The sequence below is a fragment of the Micropterus dolomieu genome, linkage group LG19 (genome assembly GCF_021292245.1).
Source record: "Micropterus dolomieu isolate WLL.071019.BEF.003 ecotype Adirondacks linkage group LG19, ASM2129224v1, whole genome shotgun sequence".
Taxonomy (NCBI): Eukaryota; Metazoa; Chordata; class Actinopteri; order Centrarchiformes; family Centrarchidae; genus Micropterus; species Micropterus dolomieu.
In genome coordinates, this window is record NC_060168.1 from 29630097 (window position 1) to 29653486 (window position 23390).

Here is a 23390-nt window from a genome sequence, read left to right on the forward strand (position 1 = left end):
TGCACAGGAGCCAGGGGCCACTCCACGTCAAAATAAGCTCTCCCCAGCTTCCTCTCCAAGAAACAGCGATGTTATAACTCAGACTGAAAAAGTAGAGCAGAAAGGGCAGCATATAAGTGGGGGAAGTTTTTTATTTCTGCATCACACTGCTCAGACACAGACTGAAGATTTAACTGCAGAGACCTCCAAGATAGTGTTTGTCATAGTTTAGGCATGTTGATAACCTCACTGTAGGGAAATGGAGATTTATTTCCCGCAAGTAGGAAAGTTCAAACACTCTTGAGGTCAGAAAATTTTCACTAATTTGCTCTTTTGTTGTCTTGTCACAGCTGGACATTTTATGCAACGAGGAAATCTTGGGAAAGGACCACACTTTGAAATTTGTTGTTGTGACAAGATGGAGATTTAAGGTAACTCATTCTTCAAAAAGACTTATTATGGCATAATATGGTCATAGTTTTGTACTATCTATGAATAACTTTAAGTTATATTGTCTTTTAAAGCCATCTCAGCTCTGTTGAATTTAAGCCCTAATATGCTTTTATTAATTCTACACTGGCACATTAAGATGCTGCCACTCTAAAGGTGTGTTCAGACCAAACGCTAAGCGAATATCAAAATGATGGCTAAATGGCTAACTCGGTCTATGTAATGTTTTTTAAAAAAATGACAGATGCTAAAGCAACATGTCCCTGGCAGAAAGTCAGCATCCTCAACAGTTGATGGTGCATGTAGGAAATGTGTCAAGTAGAAATACAGTAATGTAGTAGAGTTGGTGCTGTATTGCGGGGTAGAGCTATTTAGCCCTAGGCCCTAGTATTAGTATTATTAGTACAGTATGATAAAGACAACATGCACAATGCCATTCAGATGTTTACTACAGAAATACAGGGGAAAAAACAACACAAAGAAGTTAGACTTGTTGTTGTTTTTAAATACATTTCCCTTTTACATGAGAAAGGGATCTGAGGATGAGGACAAAGCAATGAGTTTTTTAGATAAACTTCCCCAAATACAATAAAAAGCAAGCCACACCTGCTAATGTTGTAAACTCTTCTTAAACAATCTATAACCTCACACAATATTTTTGTTAGTGTATGAAATGCTAACTTTTGGCTTTGGGAGTAACACTAGGTTTCTTCTGTTGTATTCTAGTTAGTCTTCAGTGGTTGTTAAACTGATTCTTTAAAATTTTTCCCCCACATATTTTTGCTTTTGGACAGGTGAAAAAAAATTATGCAACCCTCTAAACTATTTGGAAACTGAGTGTCTTTCTTACTAGAGCCCACATACATGCTGCATGTGTGTGCAGCAAAACAAAGTTTGGCGTGCATGGAAACGATACGGTTGATAAGCTAATTGCTGTTTGGAGGAGGGATGTAGCGAACAGTCTATTAAGGGATATCACAAAAACTGCTGATACTGAGGTTGTGTTTTTGATTTTCCCTCCAGAAATCCCCCCTCCTGCTCCATTACAGACCCAAGATGGATCTGCTGTAGCTAAAACGGACTCAACGGTTGTTGTTGTTTTGTTTTTTTTGTTGTTGTTTTTTTTTGGGGGGGGGGCCCAGTGGCCGCGGACTGTGCCGAAACCTTTTTATTTATGCAAAGACGATCAACCAACACCAAGCAAACACCCGACGGTAAAAGTCAACACAAGCCAGCAAATCGGGATCTAAAGGGAGGGGGACAAATACAACATGAACTGGCAACCTCCAGCACAGATACTGCAACACTGGTGTGTTTTTAGGAACTAAAACAACCATTTTTTGTCCGCTACATCCTAGATATGTGAACAAAAAAAAAGAACAAAAAAAAACTAATGGAGAGAAAGCATATATTTATACTTTTGTACAGAAGAGACACATGGAACCAAGACACTACTGGTGCTCTGTTTACACGCAAACAAGATGTCGGGAATCACGTGACCGTCTTTTTGAGCTTCATGCAGATTTCATCCTCCCGAGACTATGACCGAGAGGAGAGGAGGAAGTTTTTTTTTTTTAATAAAAAGGTGTTTTTCTTTTCTTTGTACAATACACACGACTCGTCTTGGGAGCACAGAAAGTATATGGGAAAAGTTATATAACAGGCATCAATTTTAAGCTGTTTATCAAGTAAATTGTCTCTCAATCTTTTTTTATTTCCGTTTTGTTGGCTTTGTCTAATTTGCTATTGGGTTCTTGATGATTGTCAATTGTGAATAGGCTAAAATGTTTTGTGTAGTAATTTATGTTCTATATACCAATATTGTACATAAAATGTCATTACAAAGAGACAGATTGAAGAGAGTAAGAGAGACTTTAGACTGTTAAAAAAGAGTGGATCCCAGAAGTGCTATCTATATTTGGGCGATACGTGTCCGGAGGTGATAAATTAGGATTTTTAAAGACAGACTCATTATCCGTATCAAAATATATAAATGCATCTTTATGTTGTCTGAAGAAGACACAAAACATATTTATCAAATCCTCTGCCATTTGTGTGTATGTGGGGTCTAAGTATGTTACATTGCTCTCATGGCATTACAGGACTTTAGGTGTTTTGGCAAATAAGAAAGCTTTGAAAATATCCCCCCGCCCCCATGCTCCTCTTCTCACCTGTCTGCTATGGAATACAGCTATCATTGTCCTTTTTGTTTGTTCTTCTTTTTTGGACATCATAATCAACCAATTCTGTCTTAACAATAATGCTACACAAAACACGCATGTTCAAAAATGCCTACAAGACATAAATGCAATATTTGGGCAGAGAACTTTTGATTTTAATATCTACATTTTCACACCATGCAGTCCTTAATATCTATTCGTTTGTTTCTGCAGTCTTTCAGCAGCACCAGGCAGGCAAATACTGATACACCCACGTTTACAGCATCTGGGTCGAGCTGCTTGCAGAAGAGATTGCTAGCACCCTGCACTCTTATACCATGCTTTTCCTTCTGCTATGTGTGTTGAAATTTTACTGTAAAACTTTCTCAAAGCTGCAATACAACCTCTTTTTTTGTAACTGTAAAATACACACCAGTCTACTTTGTCTTAACAGTGGGGCTGCAACAGAACATCTTATTTGTCCAAATTAAATTCTGGTGTTTAGTATGGACAAATACTTGCTCACAGGAAGTGAATTGACAATTGTTATTTAACAGTAAAATATAAAATGTCTGGTAAATTGCACACTTTCTCTTCAGAGCTGGAATTTCTAGGTATTAAGCACTATAGACAGGCCGGCTTGACAAACATGAGTGGAGTGAGTGCAGATTACTGATGTCACATTGCTGTTGTTATTGGGTGTTTTTCAGTTACTTCTCACTGCCAGTTGGAGTTGCAAATGTGTGCAAAGTTGCACATTGTTTAAGAAAATCAATTTAAGAACCTTTCTGAAAGTCAAGTGGATATTGTTTGTCACAAAATCAGTATAAAACTTATAACAATATTTTGGACTTCACAATGCACAAATTCAGGTTTCGCACAGGTACTGAGGTTTTTTGAACATTTTGATAGTGAAATTCTCGATAAAATGACTACTGTCTGGTCATTTGGTGCTTATAAATGTATGTTTATAATTTTGAGGAGGATTGTTCCTCAGAAACATGCTGTTCCTACTGTAACTTTGTGACACAGCAAACCAATGTTCTGTTTTACTGCAAAATGTCTTAATTCACAACTTTCAAAGCAAACTGCTAAACTGTCTTTAACGATACCACAACTGGATCCCTGAACGCCATGTCAGACCTCAAGTAGTATTACCTCACTGACTTGTCTTGTCAGTAATTAAACAATTATTATTAACCCTTTGCATTGTATCTGCCCACAACAAGCTATTTTGTCTGTATGTTCACATGCAACAGGGTTCCTATTCATCATTAGGTTCTAGAAATCTAGAAAATACATTCATTTAAAAACTGTCGTAAAATTGTGAAACAAGCCTGAAAGCTATGAAGAAAAGTCACGATATACAACAGTATGTTGGAAATCCTCTCATCATTCCCAATATTGTGGTATTTGCAGTTTTGTGTAGTAATCATCAGTTGGTCAGTCAGCCACTCCACCATTGTGCATCTGTCATGATCTTTAAATCCAAGATTGGAGCATTTGGGATATGGAAATGGAAAAATGTTTAGGAACCCTGCCACATAAGGACCTATGATGTGTGTATTAAATGAACGTTTTTATAGCCTACAGGTCTGCACCTAACCAGCTCAACCAAAATTCCTCCTGCAGTCTTTGAAATCATCTCTGCGTGTTTCATTTCACTTCTTATGGTAACCTTTATGTTTCAAGGGTCTTTATCCAGTAACCTATGTATGTGTTTATTATTTTGGGGGGTTTTTTTGCACCAATTTTGGTATCTACGATCATGCAAAGTATGCGATAAACAAAAAGGTTGAAAACGGCCTCCTGTTTGACCAGAGTTGGTGCACGTTTGGTTCCGAGTTGCACCAAGTCCTTGGAACTTGGAATATCTGCTTTATTTCTGTAAACACTGAACATTGTGAACTCTTGCAACAGCTTTTTGATGAGTAGAAACTAAATCAAAAAAAGGTGTTTTACCTAGGTAAAAAAATTAAGCAGATCTCTTAAAATCTGCTCTTATAAATCATCAAAAGCCAAAAACAATGAGCATTACCAGCTTGACAGCTCATGGAAGAGTATTGTTAAAACTTGTTAAAACCCCCCACAAAAAAATAATGTAATAATGTGCGCTACTATGTCTTTGTAAGTGCAGACTTGTATTTTTTTTTTTTTCAAGGCTTATGCATTTTTTCATAGAAATAAGGCCAATGTCAAGTGCATTTCATCCAGTTGTCAAAGACACTCTGAGGTCGAGGTTACGGTGGTCTGGTTTGCAATTTTATTCAGGGAAAGTCCTGTTTGACCCTGGTATCAGGCATCCCATATATTAATGTTATTTTGCCATTCAGCTCTCTCTAACTTCAGTCTTTGACCTTCGCCTCACCCAACCAGAGTTCTCGTCATAAGTGTGTCACCTCATGGTTCTCCTGTGAGCATTCAGTATATGATAACATTTCTTAAATGTACGTAAGCTTTTTCCTCACGTGACTAAGCTGTAAAACCCCCAATAAGGTGCTACTATAATGATGACTACAAACAGAAAATTTAACACATACATTTCTGTATTATGCAGAGCACTGAATACACTGATGCTTTCTGTTTAAAAGGACTGGCATTGAAACAAAGATTACATCTGTATGCGTGTTCATTAGCCCCCACGTTGTTTCATGTGGTTGTTTACACTGCATCTTTTCCCGTTATCACGAAACCCATAATTTCTTCTCATTGCTTTGAAGTGGAAACATTTTGTGTTTGGTTTTTTTACTTAATTGACCACATTGATCTTTAGTACACTGTCAGAACCTGACAGTCTACATACGATGTGTTTCAGCTGCATTGTTAGTTACACGCTTGACAGAACAGAGACGCGTTCTTGATTTGTCAACATTTTCACCGTGGAGGACAGAAACAACAGTAGAAAGAGTCTCATGTGCATAGATTAAATAGTCTGAGAACAGACAACTAAACTCCAACTAAAAACCCAGTAAAAGGCCAATTGATGGCAAGTGTAAATATTTTACTGTTGATGGTGACAAAAGAGTTCCAATAGAAAAAAACGTGCACAAACATTTCTGCAAAACTGATCATGGTAGAATCAAAATAAAACAGTTGTCTTTCCACAACAGTTAACATCTGTTTCACAGCCAACAGGTTCCTTTTTTTTTGTCATTACATTGTAAAGCAGGCACAAACACACAAAATCAAAATCTGATGTCGGAAAGTTTGGATTTCAACACAATAGGGCTGCAGTGTGAACGAAGCCTTTCACTTTGTCCTGGTGTATTTTTTGAGTATTGTTCCAAGAACCCTGCGATGGAGGGGAACTTGATGGAAAGGGTGGGGTCTTCTTTTTGGTTGGCTTTGCCACAGTGACAGTCAGAAATTGTCTTGTCTCTGCTGCTGGTGCTTTCTATGGTGCTAACTCCTTGTTTCAAACTTCAGACTCCTTCTAGAAAGCTTCAGTCAGAGACAGAAAAGCACTGTCACGAAGTTCTCCTGACGCCTTTTTTCACACGTCTTTGCACTGTACGTGTACGTCCTTGAGTCATTGGTTGTTTTTTCTTGTCAGAGCTGTCTCACTGTGCAGAAAAAAGAAGGTGCTGTTTTTTCCCCCTTATTCATTGGTTTGTAGGGTTTAGTCTACCCACATGCTGAGGCTTGCTCTGGGAAGCAAATGTAGGAAATTTTAATAAGTTGTAGACTGTGACAGGGACGATGCTGTGAAAAATAAAGAACTGGTGAAAAATTGGGTGTGCTAGCTCCAATTTCCTGCTTCAAAGAGAAACACACTTACGATAGGCTTCACTGATATGTTTTTGCCTCCTCAAAGTCAGATTGAGACTCAGCCTCTAACAGATAGTTGGAACATCAATTACTATAAAAGAAAATCTCACAGTTGATTGTTTTAATATTGTTCTCTTGAGCGCCTGGGAAATTTGACCTTCTCAGCACCGCAATGTGTGAATACTGCTGGCTGCATCTTTCACCTCCACCAGAGTGGACCAGAGTGGATCGATGGTCATGCTTTTTTTATTGGCACCAACATTGAGACATCACTGTGCCGCTACGCTTGACAGCCAAGCTAAGAAGCTTACAGGAGGCTCGACTCTGCCTCGCTGAAGATAGGGGTCTGTATCAGCTCTGAAAGGTCTCCGGAGTGGAGGGAGGCCGGGGTCTGTCAGAGCTTCAGCTCTCTTAACTTGTCTCCTCTGCTTTGACCTTGAATACCTGTCAGCCTGCTTGTTATCGCCTGCTACGATCTGTGGGTGAGCTGCGTGAAATTTTGATGTCGAGGTGGTTTCTGCAGCTTCACGTAGACTGTCAGTACCAGCAGATGGTAGTATACCTTACCACAATCACGTGAAGAGGAATAAACTATTTATTTGGGCTTCTTTGTACAAAGTTTCTGAACTCGGACGTCTCAGAAGCTTGTTCTCTCAAAGGCAGCAACATTCATTTTAAGATCGTTGGCAGCAGTGTGATAGCTTTCTTTGTTGTCCAGCTCACTATTTCTTCCTCATTTTGGAGTTCTTTCTAAAGCTCAGTAATCTGGCTTTGTGTGTGACGGAGAAGGAGACCTCAAGGGTCTCTGTGATGGCTACATGAACTAAAACACACTCCATAGAATATGTATCGTCTGGCCCAGGTGGCACTGCTGCAGCTGATGCCTGCTCTGAAAAGCGCCACTTAAGGATCGCGTCTGTTGCTTTTAGAGATTGTTCACAGGTGGTAAATTCAGGAAAGTCCTTTTTTTAAAGACGCAGTAGTTGAAAATAATTATTTGTGTACAAGAACTAGATTGAAAATTACTAAAACCAGCAGTCTTACATAAATTGGGAAATCAGCTACCAAAATCACAGTGGCATGCCATCATGAGCCATAGATGTCATCAATAAATCTGTCCATTTTTTTTAATTATTTATTTATGCGGAATTCTGCAATAGTTTTTTTGTTAATGAATTTTTGCTGTCCTTTTTTGATTACAAATTTGTATTTGTCTCTTTTTTTGCTAAACCTGTTACAAACTCATGCATAGAATGGCTTAAATTATGAATTTACAATTGAATTCCCTTTTTGTATCATTCCAATTGTGTTAATGTCTGTGTATAACAAACATAGTTGTCTTCTTTTTTTGGGTCAAGCTCAAAAAAACTAAATTGTGTGAATCTGGCAATGTGGTTATAGTATTTGCAAGGAAAATGTGCAATATACGGTTCTCAGTTCGTTCCAGGTTTCAGCATAGAACTCCAATGTTTAATTTCTTTTTGCTGTTTTCCAGTCAGTTCCTCAGGTCACTAAATGCCTTCTGGTCCTGAGGGTGACCAGGAAATCTCAGAACATACACTAATGCACCCGAAATACAAAACGACTGGATTTTATTTTAGTCTTGTGTGTGTGTCTCTCTCTCTCTATTTTTTTTTTCTTTCCCCACCCTTTTTTCCTGTGACAATTTTCTCAGACTTTGTTTTTCTTATTTTCAGGTTACAACAGGCACTTATTCAGGTGTCCTTTTCCTTGCCTCCTTTTGTATTATTGTTATTTATTACATATGTGATGAACTGGTTTCCATTGCCACATAGAATTCAAGGAGTTTTGGGTCTAGAATGGGGCTGGAATTTCTTACGTACAAAACTACAGAAGCTTTTGTCAAAACCTAAGTGTGTATTTCATCAATAAATGCCTTTTAAAAGTGTTCCTGATGCTGCAGTGACTCATTTGTTTCTCCTGAAGGTAGAAAATGTATAAAATGCACATTTAACTCTAAATGTCCTTTTATCTCACAGCCATTACTAAACCCAAATTTTAGTTTAACCTGTAAATATTTTGTAGTTTTTTTTTCTTAGTTATCACATTTAAATAGATTAACAGTAGCAACCCACCCTGAAATTGACATTTCATGTTGCTGCAACAACTCTGATAGTGCCCATTAAAGCTCCATATTAATTAATCAAATGACCATGTGTAACGTAATTGTTCTTCATTGTTTTTGGTTTTACAGCACATTTACTGTCTGGTTCAGTCCTTTTTTGTAGTTTTGTCCCATGGCAGGACAATACAAAAAATGCTGTGAATATCAATCAAAGGACCATTTGTCACACAACTGCCTTACAGCATGTGGCAGATGTTAAATGTCAGTCAGTCAGTTGCAGGGCCTCAAGTTTCCATCTGCTCACACTTGCAGCTGCAGATACGGTCGGCTGGTGGCCAGTATGGTTTCATATCCTGGGCTTCATTCTGTCTAAAATGGGAGTGAAGGTTTACACTCTAAATCCCCAGAACATCCGAATGGGAGAGAGCTTTAGTCATACTGGGCAAGTGCAAAAAAAATAACAAAAGAAATGAGATGTTTGGTTGGAAACATCTATTGTACAGCAACTGTTGGTGCCAATAATATGACCACGGTCATTCTTTCCATGCAGGAAGGATTTCACTTTCATAACATCTAATTTACTTATAAACAGTAGCGGCAATTAATTGCTTATATCTGTTATGAGAGAATCGTATGGCAAAGGGTTGCCACCCAGTATCTGAAACTCATTTGAACAACATTTGAAGCTATGGTGAATCCTGCCCATCTGTCACTCCAAGCAGATTAAAATAATGGATTATTTTTCCCACAGAGTTTCACACATAACTGGTTTTGAGCGTGACAGTTGCGGCTGCTTCACAGCTGTTATCAGGTTTCTGGAGCTGATAGATTTCCCTGCATCACCATTAGGTTTTGAATGCACAGGGATGGACACAGTATCATGAAAACCTGTGAGGCACTCAGTTTGCTAAAAATAATTTATAAAGCTTATAATGTTGTGTTTTTGCTGAGACTGTGCCGAAATTATATGATCAGTCAGTGGGTCCTGGATCACTACAGTTAACAGTATCCAGAGCAGCAGTCTCAATAGACTTCATTATGATTATATGCATAAACATTATGCTTAAATGGACATATTTAATCCTCCCCACAGTGCCACTGATACTTATTAATTTTAAATGATAAAGATGACTTAATTTTGCATCAATGGTCCCTCCTGTGGTGCAGGAGTCCAGCTTTTATTTGTTGCTGGCAGTTTGAGGAGAAATTTCTCTCAAAAGACAACAGGATGCGATGTGTTGTTTGTTTTCTCAGGACCATTAGATAGCAGCTATTTCAGTCAGTATCTGTGGGCGGAGTGCTCAGATGTGTGAAATGAGAAGAGGAAAACCATACTGAGTCATTAACCAAGTCCACGGAGTCGAGACAGGATCTTTCTTTTTATTTTCCATCATTGGTGTTTTACCACATGGTGCTGTTATTACACCAGCAGGGGCAAACTCAGGGCAATGTATCAGGAGGAGACACTTAAAAAGGAGGTTTTGATGATGTAATGCTGTGGTTTCTAATCTCTTTTATGTCATGACTCCATAAAAACAAAGCAACAGTCTACTTCTTACCCTTCATTATAGGTTGACTGTATGAGAAAGGATTTCTCGTTGTTTTTTTTTTAAGAAGCTTGAGGGTGCTAACACTATTTTACAAGAAATATAAATGTTTCAATAAACTATAAACATGTAGATGTACATATATTCATTGTTCCCCTTTTATTTATTTAGGTAAGTGCAGTCACAGCTTGAACAATGCAAAGCACCTCCAAATATTTCAGTCAGTATAGTAAACAACTGGGTACCTGAAGTAGCATGTTCACATTGTGAGTCACGAATCACTGATGTAACAGATTTTATGTTTGTCTTCTTATTCTGACGCAGTGTTATCTCTAAGTTTTATCTCTAACTTTTACTATTTTTTCCTAAGTACATTTTGTAGCTAATACTTCTGTACTCTGGTACCTACATATGCAGAACTTCTACGCACTGTGGTATTGCTATTTAATGACAGGATATGAATATTTATTCCACCACTCAACTAGTTATAGTTTTCTCTTGGGACCACCAGTGCTGAAGTAGATTTTTACGGCTTTAAAACTAAACAAAGCAGTAAAAGTCCTTTTTTTTTTTTTTTTTTAGGGAGATCCTATTTGGTACAATTGTCCTTAAACAACCCCTTTTCACATCATTTGAAAATTCTGACAGCTGTGGGGTTCCAGCAGATCAGGGAGGTTTGAGCCAACGCCATGGATGAACAAGATTTCCCTCGTACTGGGCAATCCAGTGGATGTGGTTCGATGCTTGCAGGGGGTAAGTGGAGGGATTGGTGAGCGTCGCAGCTTTTTTCAGAGCTCGAACGCCCAATTCTCTTGATGTGTCTAGACAGCCATGGGTGGAATGACAGCGAGAGCAGCCCTGTGCTGCACGATATCCTCAGTGCTGCTGGTTTTGACAGCCTCCTCGTCCGTCTCCCCTTTCGCCTCGACTGAAAAATCAAAGCCTGCTATCTACAGTTAGCATGGCTGCTGTGAATCAGCATGTCAGCGCCACAAAAGACAGGACCTCAGAGTTTAGTCATTACCATTATATTGCAATTCGTTTGAGCCACAAAATAGAACCTTTAGAGTTTGAGAAGCTATCACCTCAGATAAAAAAACATGCAGCCTTACAGGAGTTTTATATTGTGTGTTTATGAAATTGTACAAGTATTTATTAGCTTGACTTTTGCACCGATGGGACCTTTCATTGTTTTCTGAGCTATTCAGTCCTTCTAGTTCCATCTTTAAAAAGAGATTTAATTCCTGACAAGTTTATCAATTTATCATAAGTACAAAATAAGTTCCTCATAATTGCAAGATATGAATCTCAAATGACACGGTTTCCTCATACCTTTGAGATGTTTATACATTTAAGTGCTCAGAAATAACTGACCTTTTTCTAAGCCTTACTTACTGTTACTACACCTGTCAAGAACATATGGAGTCTAACATGATAATGGTGGCAGATTTTCCACTTGAAAGCAATAGTAATTTTTAAAACTGACTGGATTTCAGACAGAGACAGCTGGCAGTTCAGCTGGAAAAATGAAATCATCAGCAAATACAAAACCTGCTTTTATCAGTGTTTGCCAGCTGGCTAATTTAATTAACTTTAAGTTTAATAGTTTGTTGAAAACTACAATTCCTTTAAAAAAAAATCCTGTAAGATGGTCTTAAATATGCACTTGATGTTTATTGCTAAAAAGGCAGAGGCTACATGTCCCACGCAAAAGGTCGACAGCCTCATCCACTGATGATTCATGTCACTTCACTATTTGTATGTTCAAACTATATTTCACTTTTAAAAATCTTTGAAGATGAGGACTAACGGCTGAGTCGGCAAACATAACTATCGCAGCCAAATTTGCCTGAGAAGGTTTCTGTGCCCACAGTTAATAAGCTATGACTGGACAATCACTGTTCAGGGTAGGGGTTTTAGCAAATGGTATAAATTACCAGACCACATCTCCATAAAGTGTGTTTTTACATTTCAGCACTTTTTTTTTTTTTTACTGCAAGTCATATCTCCACTGTTACATATTTATTTGGTGCTTCTGAAAAACGGCTCACTAGAGCTCAACAGTAAAGCAGCTATCAGAAAGCTGTTTCCACTGTTATACATACTAATCTCACAGGGTGTTCGTTGTTGCTTAAATATGCAGTATGTAACTTCTCTGAATTATTTCATTTCGATGTTTTAAAATTACATCAAAAACATGTATTGTCTACTCCATTTTGCCGTAAATAATCAGAACCCCAGAAACGGTGGCAGACTGGGTTCCTTTGGTTGCTCAGGGGCTCAATCAATGTCTTGTAGCAAACCTGGTGGCTGCATCTCCATGTTGATACTTTGCCAAAGGAATATCTTTTTTTCTGACTAGGTATTATACAGTTCCAGAAATTCAGTAAGTAGTTTTCAGGAACAATCAACCCAGCGATTATGTGAAGTCTGTTTCCAAGGTTGTGCACGGGGATGCATGTCATTTGTGTTGCTTTGAACTCTGAAGAGACATGAATTCCACTCAACTTTCCTCCAGCAACTTTCAAAAGTATTTGACCCTCTGCGAGTTATCAACATTAAAAAATTTAAATGTCAATTGACATTAAATGTTTTAGAAACCTGCATGAGAAAAGACACATATGGCTTGTGCCTCAGGAAATCAAAAAGAAACAGCTGTGGTTGTGATGTTAATATAAGAACTACAGAGCAGACTAGGATCCATGTCGGCTGGATTTAAGACTACAGATAGTGTCAACTCTCATGAACTGGGAGTAACAACGCCCAGAGGAGCATCTCCCAAAGCCCCGGTATTAACTATGCCCATGGCAATGGTTGTCAACCAGCGCCCCAGACATGTATTCATTTTTACACACACACAGAAGCATAAAAACATGGACACACTCAAACTCATACATGCAGACAAAAATCACACAAACACACCACGGACGGCACTTTCATCGCTCTACCAATTAGCAGCATCACAGAGTCATTCGCAAGAGGTAAACTGTGGTGTGAATCTGTGTAAACATTACACCCTCCGCTGACAATGATGTAGACTGCACTACTATATGGGCGCTATATGACTGCCAGAGACACTGCAGAAGTGAATCGCTCTTCAAAGCTAATCTCTGCCCAGAAAAATGGATCACTGCATGTAGATATAGGCCGACCAAAAAACATATTTAGATAGTTAGACAGAGCATATGTTCCCTGTTTCATACTGACACACACCTGTTTCTAGTGCAGTAATCAACTTTAAGTTTTTGCACTATAAACATTTTTTTTTTTGCATCAGATCTCTTCCTGGGAGCAGAAAGAATAACGATGTTGCCAATATTTTCAACCTAACAGATGCACACACACCAAAAGCCATACTGGAGTTAAGCATAAAATTCTTGACCAACTCAAGGCCCAGTCACTTGCAGAGCTTTCAACCATTTATAATGTTTGATGTTTGGTCAGTTGTCAACCAGCCATCCTTCAACACAGACAGGGATCTGATCTCCATCATAAATACCACCGCCTGTTATCATATGAATTTAGGTCACATGATGACAGAGCCTTCTTCACTGGCTACCATGAAATGTCCATGGTGAGTGGTGGCGTCTGACTAGGGGCCATTTCTCATTCGAGGAGTATTGGGATTTCTATCTTTAACCTCTTTATTACAGGTTTGTCTCTCAAAGTAAAAATGGTACCTTTTTTAAAAAAAAAGTTAAATTGTAACTTTCTTTAAGCTTGTTGCCAGTGCTCATTTTTCTCCTCCAGTGAAAGCTTGTCTCTTTGACAGAAATACAGAGAAAGATTTGCTTGCATTTGCAGCTAACATTGACAGGATAAAATGTCTACTTCTAGAAATAATCCTTCAAAAACATTACTTTATCAATTCCCTTCGAGTCTTTATTTAAATCATCGTTGCCAGGACTGCAATTAGTTTCAAAACAGATGTAATTTGTGTTTTAAAAAGAACAGGCCAGGATCCTAATAAACAAAAAGGTATATTCACATTCTTGCAGCCATTTCTTGGGAGGAGAGTAACTTTCCCACCAAAGAACACAGTCACTCCCTTTCAACTCCATAATCCCCCCAGTCCACTTCTTCAGGTTGTCTACATGAAGTAAAAGACATCAAAGCGAAGAAGCAGCTTCTCTACTTCCTCTATTGATTGTGTGATCTTAACAACTCCTCATTGATCTGCCGCTCACTAACATCTGGTCTGCTCCTATGCACCTGGTTTAAACCAATAAAGCTCTACCCTCTGAAAGTCTTCTGCTTGAGTGATCAGCCAAAAATAGAAACAGTGGGACCAGGATTATTTACTTGACAGCTATGGACTGATTGACCACCTTGCTTGGATTATTTTCCTGCAACCAAAGTAAGAGTTTAGAAAAGTATGAATGTTTGATGTATGGAATATTTTCCAGAAAAGGCTTGGTGCCGACCGAAAATCCTTCTCCATGGCTTCTCCTTACTTCTCCCACACACGCTGCTATGCCTCTTTCACAGCAGAGACTGCAGTTCTTCAGGTCCGTCGGTGCCTTGCAACTGCCTCTGAAGTCCTCCGGGATAGCAAATCCTGAAAGGCCTCCTCCTTCAGTCGGACAACTTCCCCGACCACTTGTGTCCACCACGGTGTTGGAGAGTTACCGCCCCTTGAGGCACCTAAGGCCTTGAGACCACAGCTCTGTGCTGCATCTTCAGCAATGGAAGCTGTGCTTACCTGGTCTGTCAAGAGTCTTCCCCCACCCCCTGACCCAACTCACCACCAAATGGTGATCAGTACTCGAGTGTCCAAAACAAGAAGCCTCAAACCAGATGACACAATCATAAAATTGATCATTGACCTTCAACCTAGGGTCCTCTGGTACCATATACACTTATAAGCATCCATATGTTCAAACATGGTTTTCGTTATAATCTATGACTAGCACAGAAGTCTAACAACAAAAAAATGTTCAGGTTTAGGTCAAGGAGGCCGTTCCTCCTTATCTCCATCATTACCCACATGCGTGTTGAGGTTGGGGTGGAGGTTGAGTACCCTACTGGGGCCCCATGCAGGTCTCCATTCATGTTCTCCAAGAAGGCTGAATATATCCGAACTGCTGTTTGGTGCATATGCACTGGCAGCAGTCAGAATATTCCACCCAATAACCGGGACTTGTGAGTATCCCCATAAACCCGGCTCCTCACACCCTAGGCAAGTCCAGAGAAGGGCAGAATTCACCCCCTATACAGGAGTACAGAACAGAGACAGTGCGTAGAGTTAAGCCCTTCCAGATCTAACTAGTAGCGTTCCAGGTCTACTCCTCCCAGTTGGATTTGCCCAGAAAATCTCTAAAGGAAGGTACCCTGGAGGTATGCCTGAACCATCTCAGCTGGCTCCTTTCAACGTCAAGAAGCAGAGGCTCTACTGCAAGCTCCCTCCAGATGTCTGAACGCTTCACCTATTTATAAGGCTGAATCCAGCCGATCTCCTGAATCTACGGTTTGACATTTGGTTGGAGCCTCCTTTCCAGCACCCTGGAATAGACTTTCCCAGGGAGGCTTAGGTCCTGCTTTTTGAAAATGGGAACCACCACTCCGGCCTGCTAAAGTACACAGGTACTGTCCCTGACCTCCACGTGACAGTGAAGTGGCGTGTCAGTCAAGAGGCAGCCCAACAATGTCCAGAGCCTTTAGCATCTCAAGTCGAGGGAGGGATCCGGGCCAGGTTTGTTTAGCATTTGGTTTACACAAGCCATTCAACAAATCAGGGACACAACCAGTAGATAAGAAGCTGTTAAAATAGAAAGCAAACAGGGCCCAACATATTCCATTACTTTTAGTAAAAACATTTTTTGCTGGAATGTATTGAAGAGGATTGGGGCCACATGTGAAAAATGTATTTGAGTTCAGACTTTATTTATATGTGAAAAATTGGAGTTCTGAGGTAGGAATTACATCAAGAGGACCTTACTTTATAAAAAATGAACTTGCACTGAAGGTCTTAAATTCAAGTGGTCTCTCATTTATAAATGCAGCAGTATTTCTGCTACATTTGTTTACTGATTTTGTTGAACTGTTTGTTGCTGAATTTCACATTCTCTGTCGAAATTAACCAGAAATGGGTAAAATAAATTGTCTTTAGTGATTTCAAAACCTATTCACCGTATGTAATGTTTTTGTAAAATGTGTAACTTTTCACAATGTCATTTATAGACAAATGTCTTCTTGACACTTGTTTTATTTACAACTGTAACATGTTAAACATTAGATTTTGTTTTTAAATCAGTCATTTGGCTGATTTGTATGCTGGTTTAAAATCCCTTGAAGTATCTATAGTGGGATATTAATGGTCCTTCCTGCCTCAGGAAATACTTTGTCAGCAGGAGGCGGCTGGCTGTTTTGGGTGTGTGCGAAGAATGATGTTGCTGAAGTAAAACGGTATGTGCTCAGCATGTTAAATGCTAAGATTTCAAATAAGAATGAATACAGGCATTGGAATCTTGTGGATTAAAGCATCTGCTTCCTCAGATCTATTATTCTCTCTGCTCTGGCCTTTGTGGCACATCGAGTCAAGATTTTGATGAAATGGTTTCCTTGGAAAGCAGTTAAAGCAATTTTCTCCACACTGCAATTTAGAAAGCGAGATGCACAAACAATCCAAGTTGAAGTGAAGAGAAAAAACAAGGAAATTTCACCTCTTGCTGTGATTTCTAGCACACACACTGAATGCAGGGAAATATTCTCTCCTCTTTAGTGCCGAGTGGAACAAGAGCCTGTAACAGCATTTATCTATTTTCTCAAGGCCCCTCGCTCAACTTGATATCAAAATCATGTGCAGCTCCATTAAGTTGCAGTTTAATCACCCAGGTGCAGAGACAAGGGAAGCAGCCGCCTGTTGGGATTTCCCCAAAACAAAAGTCAGACCACCTCAGAGAGCTTGATGTGCGGTCCACCAACAGTGGCACTGGCCACTCTACAAATAAACACACTCAAAACACACAGACCAGACATAAACGGTGTGCTTCATTTCAATACCATTGTGTTTGTTCTGCTTATGGGGAGAACAACAATTGGGTATTTAGATTAGAGACACAGTCTTGTGACCCAAAGATTGTTTGTTCGGTCCTCCCATTGAGCTGAAAATCAGGTAGAAATCAGAGTATCGTAGGGAACTGGTTTAGTTGGATTTATGCGGTTTCATTATGGATGAATATACAGTGACAGGTAAGGTTCAGATATCTGCTGCTTCTAAAAATGGGATTGATGATTATAAAATTGTTCCGTATATAACATCACAGAGTACGGTCTAGACCTGCTCTTTTATGAAAAGCACTCTGAGATAACTGTTGTTGTGATTTGGCGCTATATATAAATAAAATTGAATTGAATTGAACAGTCGGGTGATAATTCTCTGTACAGACCGTCCTCCCCAAAATATGGCTATATACTGTAGTTCGTCTGTGCAAGCAGCTTATCACAACCCATTTTAACGTAGGTTAGGTTTGTTAGCGACGTCTACTGTCTGTAGAAAATTTGACTAGAGCAAATGAGGAAGTCCAAATAGGGTGAAGTCTGGGGTGGATGGATGTGTCAAAAACAGGACTTTCACCATGGAGGCCACTGTTTGTGTCCCTTGTGAAACCAAAAGTTTTAAGCTATTTTAACCCAAAAGATGATCTTTTCCACAACCTAACCAAGTGGTTTTGGTGCCTGAGCCTGAACAAACTGCAACAGTTTCACAGTGTTAACCACATGTTCATTGTTACCATGACAGTAGGGTCCGGTACGCCTGTCGTTGATACCCTCCAACAGTCATTCATGTCGTTTTAGGGGTCTGACAAATTACCTATTTTGTCATTTAGATATGAGGAATTGTTGCATCTTTCACATTACTAAGACAGTCTATTGTTAATATTAAAATATTAATTAGCGGCTCTGATTGCAAAATTGCCTACAGTCATGTAGAAGACTTGATTTAAGTTTTTATCTTAAACATCTGTGATGTATTTCCACGCAAGTGAACTCAGTCGAGTGGATAATTAACCAAGTGGAGAGTTGTGATCATACTTCATTGTGACCAAAGTAAAATTTCATGTCACACTTTACAGAGATAAGATGATTTCATGCCAAACCAATTTTCTAGGAACTGCCAGATAAAAGGATATATACTAATGATTCTGAATAAATCATTATTTAAGGTGGAATTTCATTAGAGCATTTCATTAATGAGGCCCCTGGTGTTAAAAGTGTAAAAAAATACATGTAAAAGCTAGACAGAAATCACTGCCCTGTGTAAAATAAGAGCTTCTGACTGTTCTTATGTAACAGTTTCATCAGAGTGAAAACCCAGATGCAGAGACACACATGGAGGCAGATGGATGTTCCACAGCCTTAGTCTCACACAGAGGCATTTTAACTCAACCAGGCTCTGAAGACAAACTTAAAAACACCACTGCAATGTGACAGACTGAATGAAGTGGGAGGAAAAAGAAGCAGAAGAAATAAATTCCTCTTGAGTGTGGAAATGACTAAAGAGTGAAAAAATCAAACTGAGGAACCTCAAGAAGAAGATATTTTATTGCAAAATTCATTCTCTGTATTTAACCCATCCCATCACAAGGGAGCAGTGGGCATCTGCTGTGCAGCACCTGGGGACCAATTCCAGATGTCCATCCGTGTCTGGTCAATAGCACTGACTGGATAACCTAACACGTTTTTGATAGTGGGGGAAACTAGAGCACCCGGAGGGAACCCACGCAGACACAGGGAGAACATGCAAACTCAACTCAGAAAGGCCGGGACAACTGGGGTTTGAACCTTCGTGCTGTGAGGCCACAGTGCTATCCATTAGACCACCATGCCGCCCAACCTTAATGGGCAGATCACGGGTGCAAACTCTAATAGAGATACTGGTTAAAGGGGCATTATGGAGTTTCCAGCGGGCACTAGCGGGTGCAGTTTTAAGATTGCAACCAGAGGCCTGTACCACGAAGCAGGATTTGAGCTTTTCCAGGTAACTTCAGTGTTAATCCTGGGTTTTCAGTACCACGAAGGTGGTTCACTTGTTACGGGGTAGATCTCCATGGTAACTTACGCTGAACGGACTTGCTTCGGAGCAGGTTATGTTCCAGATAAGAGATCAACTCTGTGAAAATGCAGCCTACTAACCAATCAGCTCTCTTGGAAAATGACATCACAATCTGTAGGAAATCCCACAGACTGTTTTCGCCAATAGGCTGCTTTATGTTTGCAGCAGTGATGTGGAGAAACTCTTACAATCCTACAGAGATTAAAAGCCTTAGGCTATTGTTGCCTACAGGTTTTTACAGTACAGCAGGATAAGCCTACTTACTGCTTTGAAATGTGTTTAATATTTTTTATTTGCTCCCAGTTTGTTTCACCCACCCTGACGCAGCCGTTAAAATAAATAGGTTTTATTTTTCTCATGTGAGGCTGAATATTATGAGCAGTTTGGTAGGGATATTGAAAAACTAAATTTTAATATGAATGTAGGCTATCTATTTAGGTTAGTATAGCTTTCTTAGGCCTACTACAGAGACTGTAGTCATGTTCTGCCTCACCTTTTGCGATGTGGGCGCAGGTAATGACGTGAGTTTTCAGCAGCCTAGATGTTGAGATTCAGTCTTTCAACCACTATTTGAGCACACTTTATGCAATGAATGGATTTTTCATTTCATTGCTTTATGAAATTAATTTAGAACAATGTTTGGAACACTTTTGGATGTGTTAAATAAATTAATCTCATTTTTGAAGTGACGAGAAGTTTTTTAAAGTGAGGTGGAACGACCACTTATTCAGTGCCCGTGTCTTTTAATGTGGAAACGCAGACACAGCTGAGCTAAAAGAATACGGCTGATATTTTCATACAGCTCATAAGAACACATCAAATCAACGTATTATTATAGACTACGCCTGTTCATTTAGACACACAACCGCTTTTATTTAGACATTCACACTGTTGGAGATTTTCTGTCTCCCTGCATGTGTCAGCTGCAGCCGTGCTACTAGGCTTATGTCGAATTTCTGTGGTGTTAGTTTGCTCGTTTGTAAAATATGCCACTCTGCTGGCAGTGGACTTGTTCATGTTTGTGACTGACATGAGACATCCTGGGTATGTTGAAGTCGCTTCGTGGTACAGGCCCCAGGTGTGTGCTCGTAAGCGTGCTCGCTTGAACTCATGAGCGAGCATAATCCAAAACACAACCGCTTTCATACAGATATCCTGCAATAAACGCAGAAACACCGGCATGCAGGCTGTGGGTTTTCACACAGGCATGTTCAGGCCCAGCTCAGAGGCAGATCAACACCAGCGCTGTGCCTGTGATTCAGCGCAGTAAGCCGCATATTGGCACAATACTACAGAAAAAACAGTGACAGCGGCTATAGACAGACAGGGAGACAGCTTCACACAACTTGCTGGAAACTCAGGTAAATGCCACTGCAACGTTACAGAAATATTTTTACCAGCTTGAGGTTGAACTAATCCATGCGCGTTACATGATAACGGTACATTTACTGCATTTAGCCGACGTGCTACAGCGTTAGCTCGCCTGCTGCTTTTCAGTAAATAGTTTACTATCTGCGTATCTTTCACCGGAGGCTCAGCAGTATCAGCAGAGCTAAATGTATTGGATGATAACGAAACGTTTAGTGACCTGGACTGAATATTCTAACAAGATTGTGTCACACTTTATAATAATAAGACCGCAGTAAGTAACTTTACTGTAGTGTCAGTGGATGGCTCTTCCTCTGTGTTGTTGTCTCTGTTTTTGGAGTGTTGTATATTCTGTGGGTCACGTTAGTTACAGCCACTGAGAGGTGGAGAAGCTGTGTACCTGAGTATCGGTAAAACCACAATATATCTAAATTGAACATCACAAAGCAAAAAGTAGCAGGTCCGAGCTAATGTAGCATTAGCTGGCTGCCCTGCCTGCATCACTATAGTCTAGTAAACAAATCACTCCACATTTGATTTTTTCAGTTACATCATTTCTCGCAGGCTAAATCAACACTTAATTTTATGTGTTGTTTTGGCCATTTAAACATATTTTAAGAGGTAAAAAGTACTAGTTCGTGAATATAATCAAGTCATTTTCAGGCAATCTACCTTTCAGTCAATAAGCTGCAATCACTTTCTAGAAGTGGAATACTGCATTAAATGAGTTGCATTGGCCATTTAAAGGTATTTCAACAGGTAAAAATTACTGGATTTGTAGGTACACAGCAAATTAAATAATGTAGAGTAATAAGGATAATTGCAAAAGACATCATGTCTTTATTTTATATTTAATTCAATAGAAAGTCATTTTAATTATGGGCTTCATTACGTTTTCCAAATATAAACAAGGATATTAGACATACGCCTACCAAACACATCAGTAACAATAGGCTTCTATTATTGCCTATTATCACGTAAATGTCATGCCTGGTTATGCTATAAACTGCAAACACTAATTTGGCCACAATTGCGATTCTTCCGTTAAAAGAAACGTTAAAGTATCACAAACATTTGCTATTACCATGGACAGAGTGATGTTTAGCACGACACCTGAATGCCCTGCTGTCCAGTCTTTCTGGCGACGTAAAATCTGATTTCAGGACTGTTAACACCTTATACAGTGATGATTAACACACAATTAAAAACGAGGACATTTCAGGAGACAGCTCCAGACGGGGACAGGCCACCAAAACAGGGGACTGACCCCGGAAAACCAAGACGTCTGGTCACCCTAAGTAATGTGGAAAGCGATAAGCGAAAGCGAGCTAATGCGACTCTCTCCGTGTTTCTCTAGCTTTTTTCATGTTCACTGTTCACTGTGCCGGTTGTTTTATGGTGTTAGTGGACTGCAGTTAGCTGCCGTGTTGTCGCTGTAGTCTGAGTGGCTCGGGAGCGAGCGCACGGCTGAATCCGACCCGGTGTCCTCACATTTATAGCAGAATAGTGGCTGATGCAAGCAACAGGGAAAACAGGCATGTGCTTCTTTACTTAGTTAGTTTTGAGCCCATTGATAATAAGGCAATGAATATTAATAAGTAATTTCATTGAAAAACTACATATAGCCCCTTTAAGACAGAGTCAAACCAGAGGAAACTGTGTTAATCTCCTAATTAGATTACACAATGAGCCTGTGATCAGAGACAATTCAACATAAAATTTAATTCTTGTTACCCTCTGATTTTTTTTTTTTGTCTGACATGAGTAACTATTTGCTAAGTTCTCCAACTGACAGTACAGATGCTTAATGTATCAACACACACCCGCTCTATGTGTGTCTGACTTATTTCTTAACTTGCAGGGAGCTTTAGTGGTTGCTTGTATTTTCCTTCAGATTTTCTAGTTTTTGCTCTATTGTCTCTCTGTATATAATAAAATTGATTCATAAAACATTTCACACATCTTTGCCTCAATTCGTTGTGCATATACTTCCAGCCAGTGCTCGTCTGCATTCTTGCCACTTTTAAATTTCACTTTATGCCGCTTAATGCAGCTGAACAGTATTCAAGTGGGATTTTTACAGAGTTTGGACCGGAAACTACTGCCGCTCCAATTCACTAAAAAAATTTGGCAGCGCCCAGCTTCCATGCACTGCTCAAGGCAATGATGTATGCTACTGTATGCAAAGAGCCTAATGAGCTTAATAACTTGTATTTTTTTGTGTACTGATTGATGACAGCTGCACTTTTAAATACAATTGACCTTTTACCAAGCGGGAAGCTTCCGGTCTACAATATGAAGCCGATGCGGAAGTCCCTGAAACCTGCATTCTATTGAAAATCCAGCTGGGGGCAACTTTTCTGGTTGCAAAAAGAAGTCCGGCTCCATTAGAAAATGGGAAAATGACCCTACTTCTCAGTAGAATAATTAAACACTTTCCTGATGAGTTTATAGTCTCAGTCGCTAGTTTCAAGTCTTCTTCAATACAAAATGATTTTCATTTAGTAAAATATGGTCCCATTTATTTTAAAATGGACCACAAAGCAGAGTATGCTTCAGGGCGGGATTATCTATAATTGACAAGTCGTTACCATGGCAACCTGTCAATCAGGCTACAGCCGACTTGTACCCACAGCACTGTGTAAATTTAACCAGCACCATTGAAAAAGCTTATTAGGAGTTGGCTGTTCACTTTCTCTGGTGAGTACATTTAGTTTTAAGACGCTAGACGCTTATTCGCTAGACAAAGTTATTAAAGTTAAGTTGTTAAAATGACAGTTAACGTGAGTTACAGTTGCACCTAGCTAAGCAAGCTAGCTAGCTCCACACACGGCCGTTAGCTCCGCTGTATCGTCACTTCCGGGCACTTCCTGGTTGCAAAAACTCGACATGGAAGCGCCCTATTGGCTAAACTCGAGGCTTCAAAAAGGAAGTCCACAAACCAACCTTTTACCAGTTAACTAAATGTCACTGAAGTC

The 23390-nt window shown here is 39.5% G+C and overlaps 1 protein-coding gene across 4 annotated transcripts in view; it reads left to right on the forward strand.

The window, feature by feature from the left end:
• LOC123958342 (polycomb group RING finger protein 3) overlaps positions 1-8265 on the forward strand; it is a 67005-nt gene extending 58740 nt beyond the window's left edge. For all 4 annotated transcript variants that reach the window (XM_046031662.1, XM_046031661.1, XM_046031664.1 and 1 more), the window contains exons 9-10: positions 330-410; positions 1453-8265. In XM_046031662.1, coding sequence (XP_045887618.1) covers positions 330-410; positions 1453-1500 — 129 coding nt within the window. In that variant the 3' untranslated portion in view covers positions 1501-8265. The remainder of the gene's footprint in view (positions 1-329; positions 411-1452) is intronic.
• The last annotated feature ends 15125 nt before the right edge of the window (positions 8266-23390 follow it).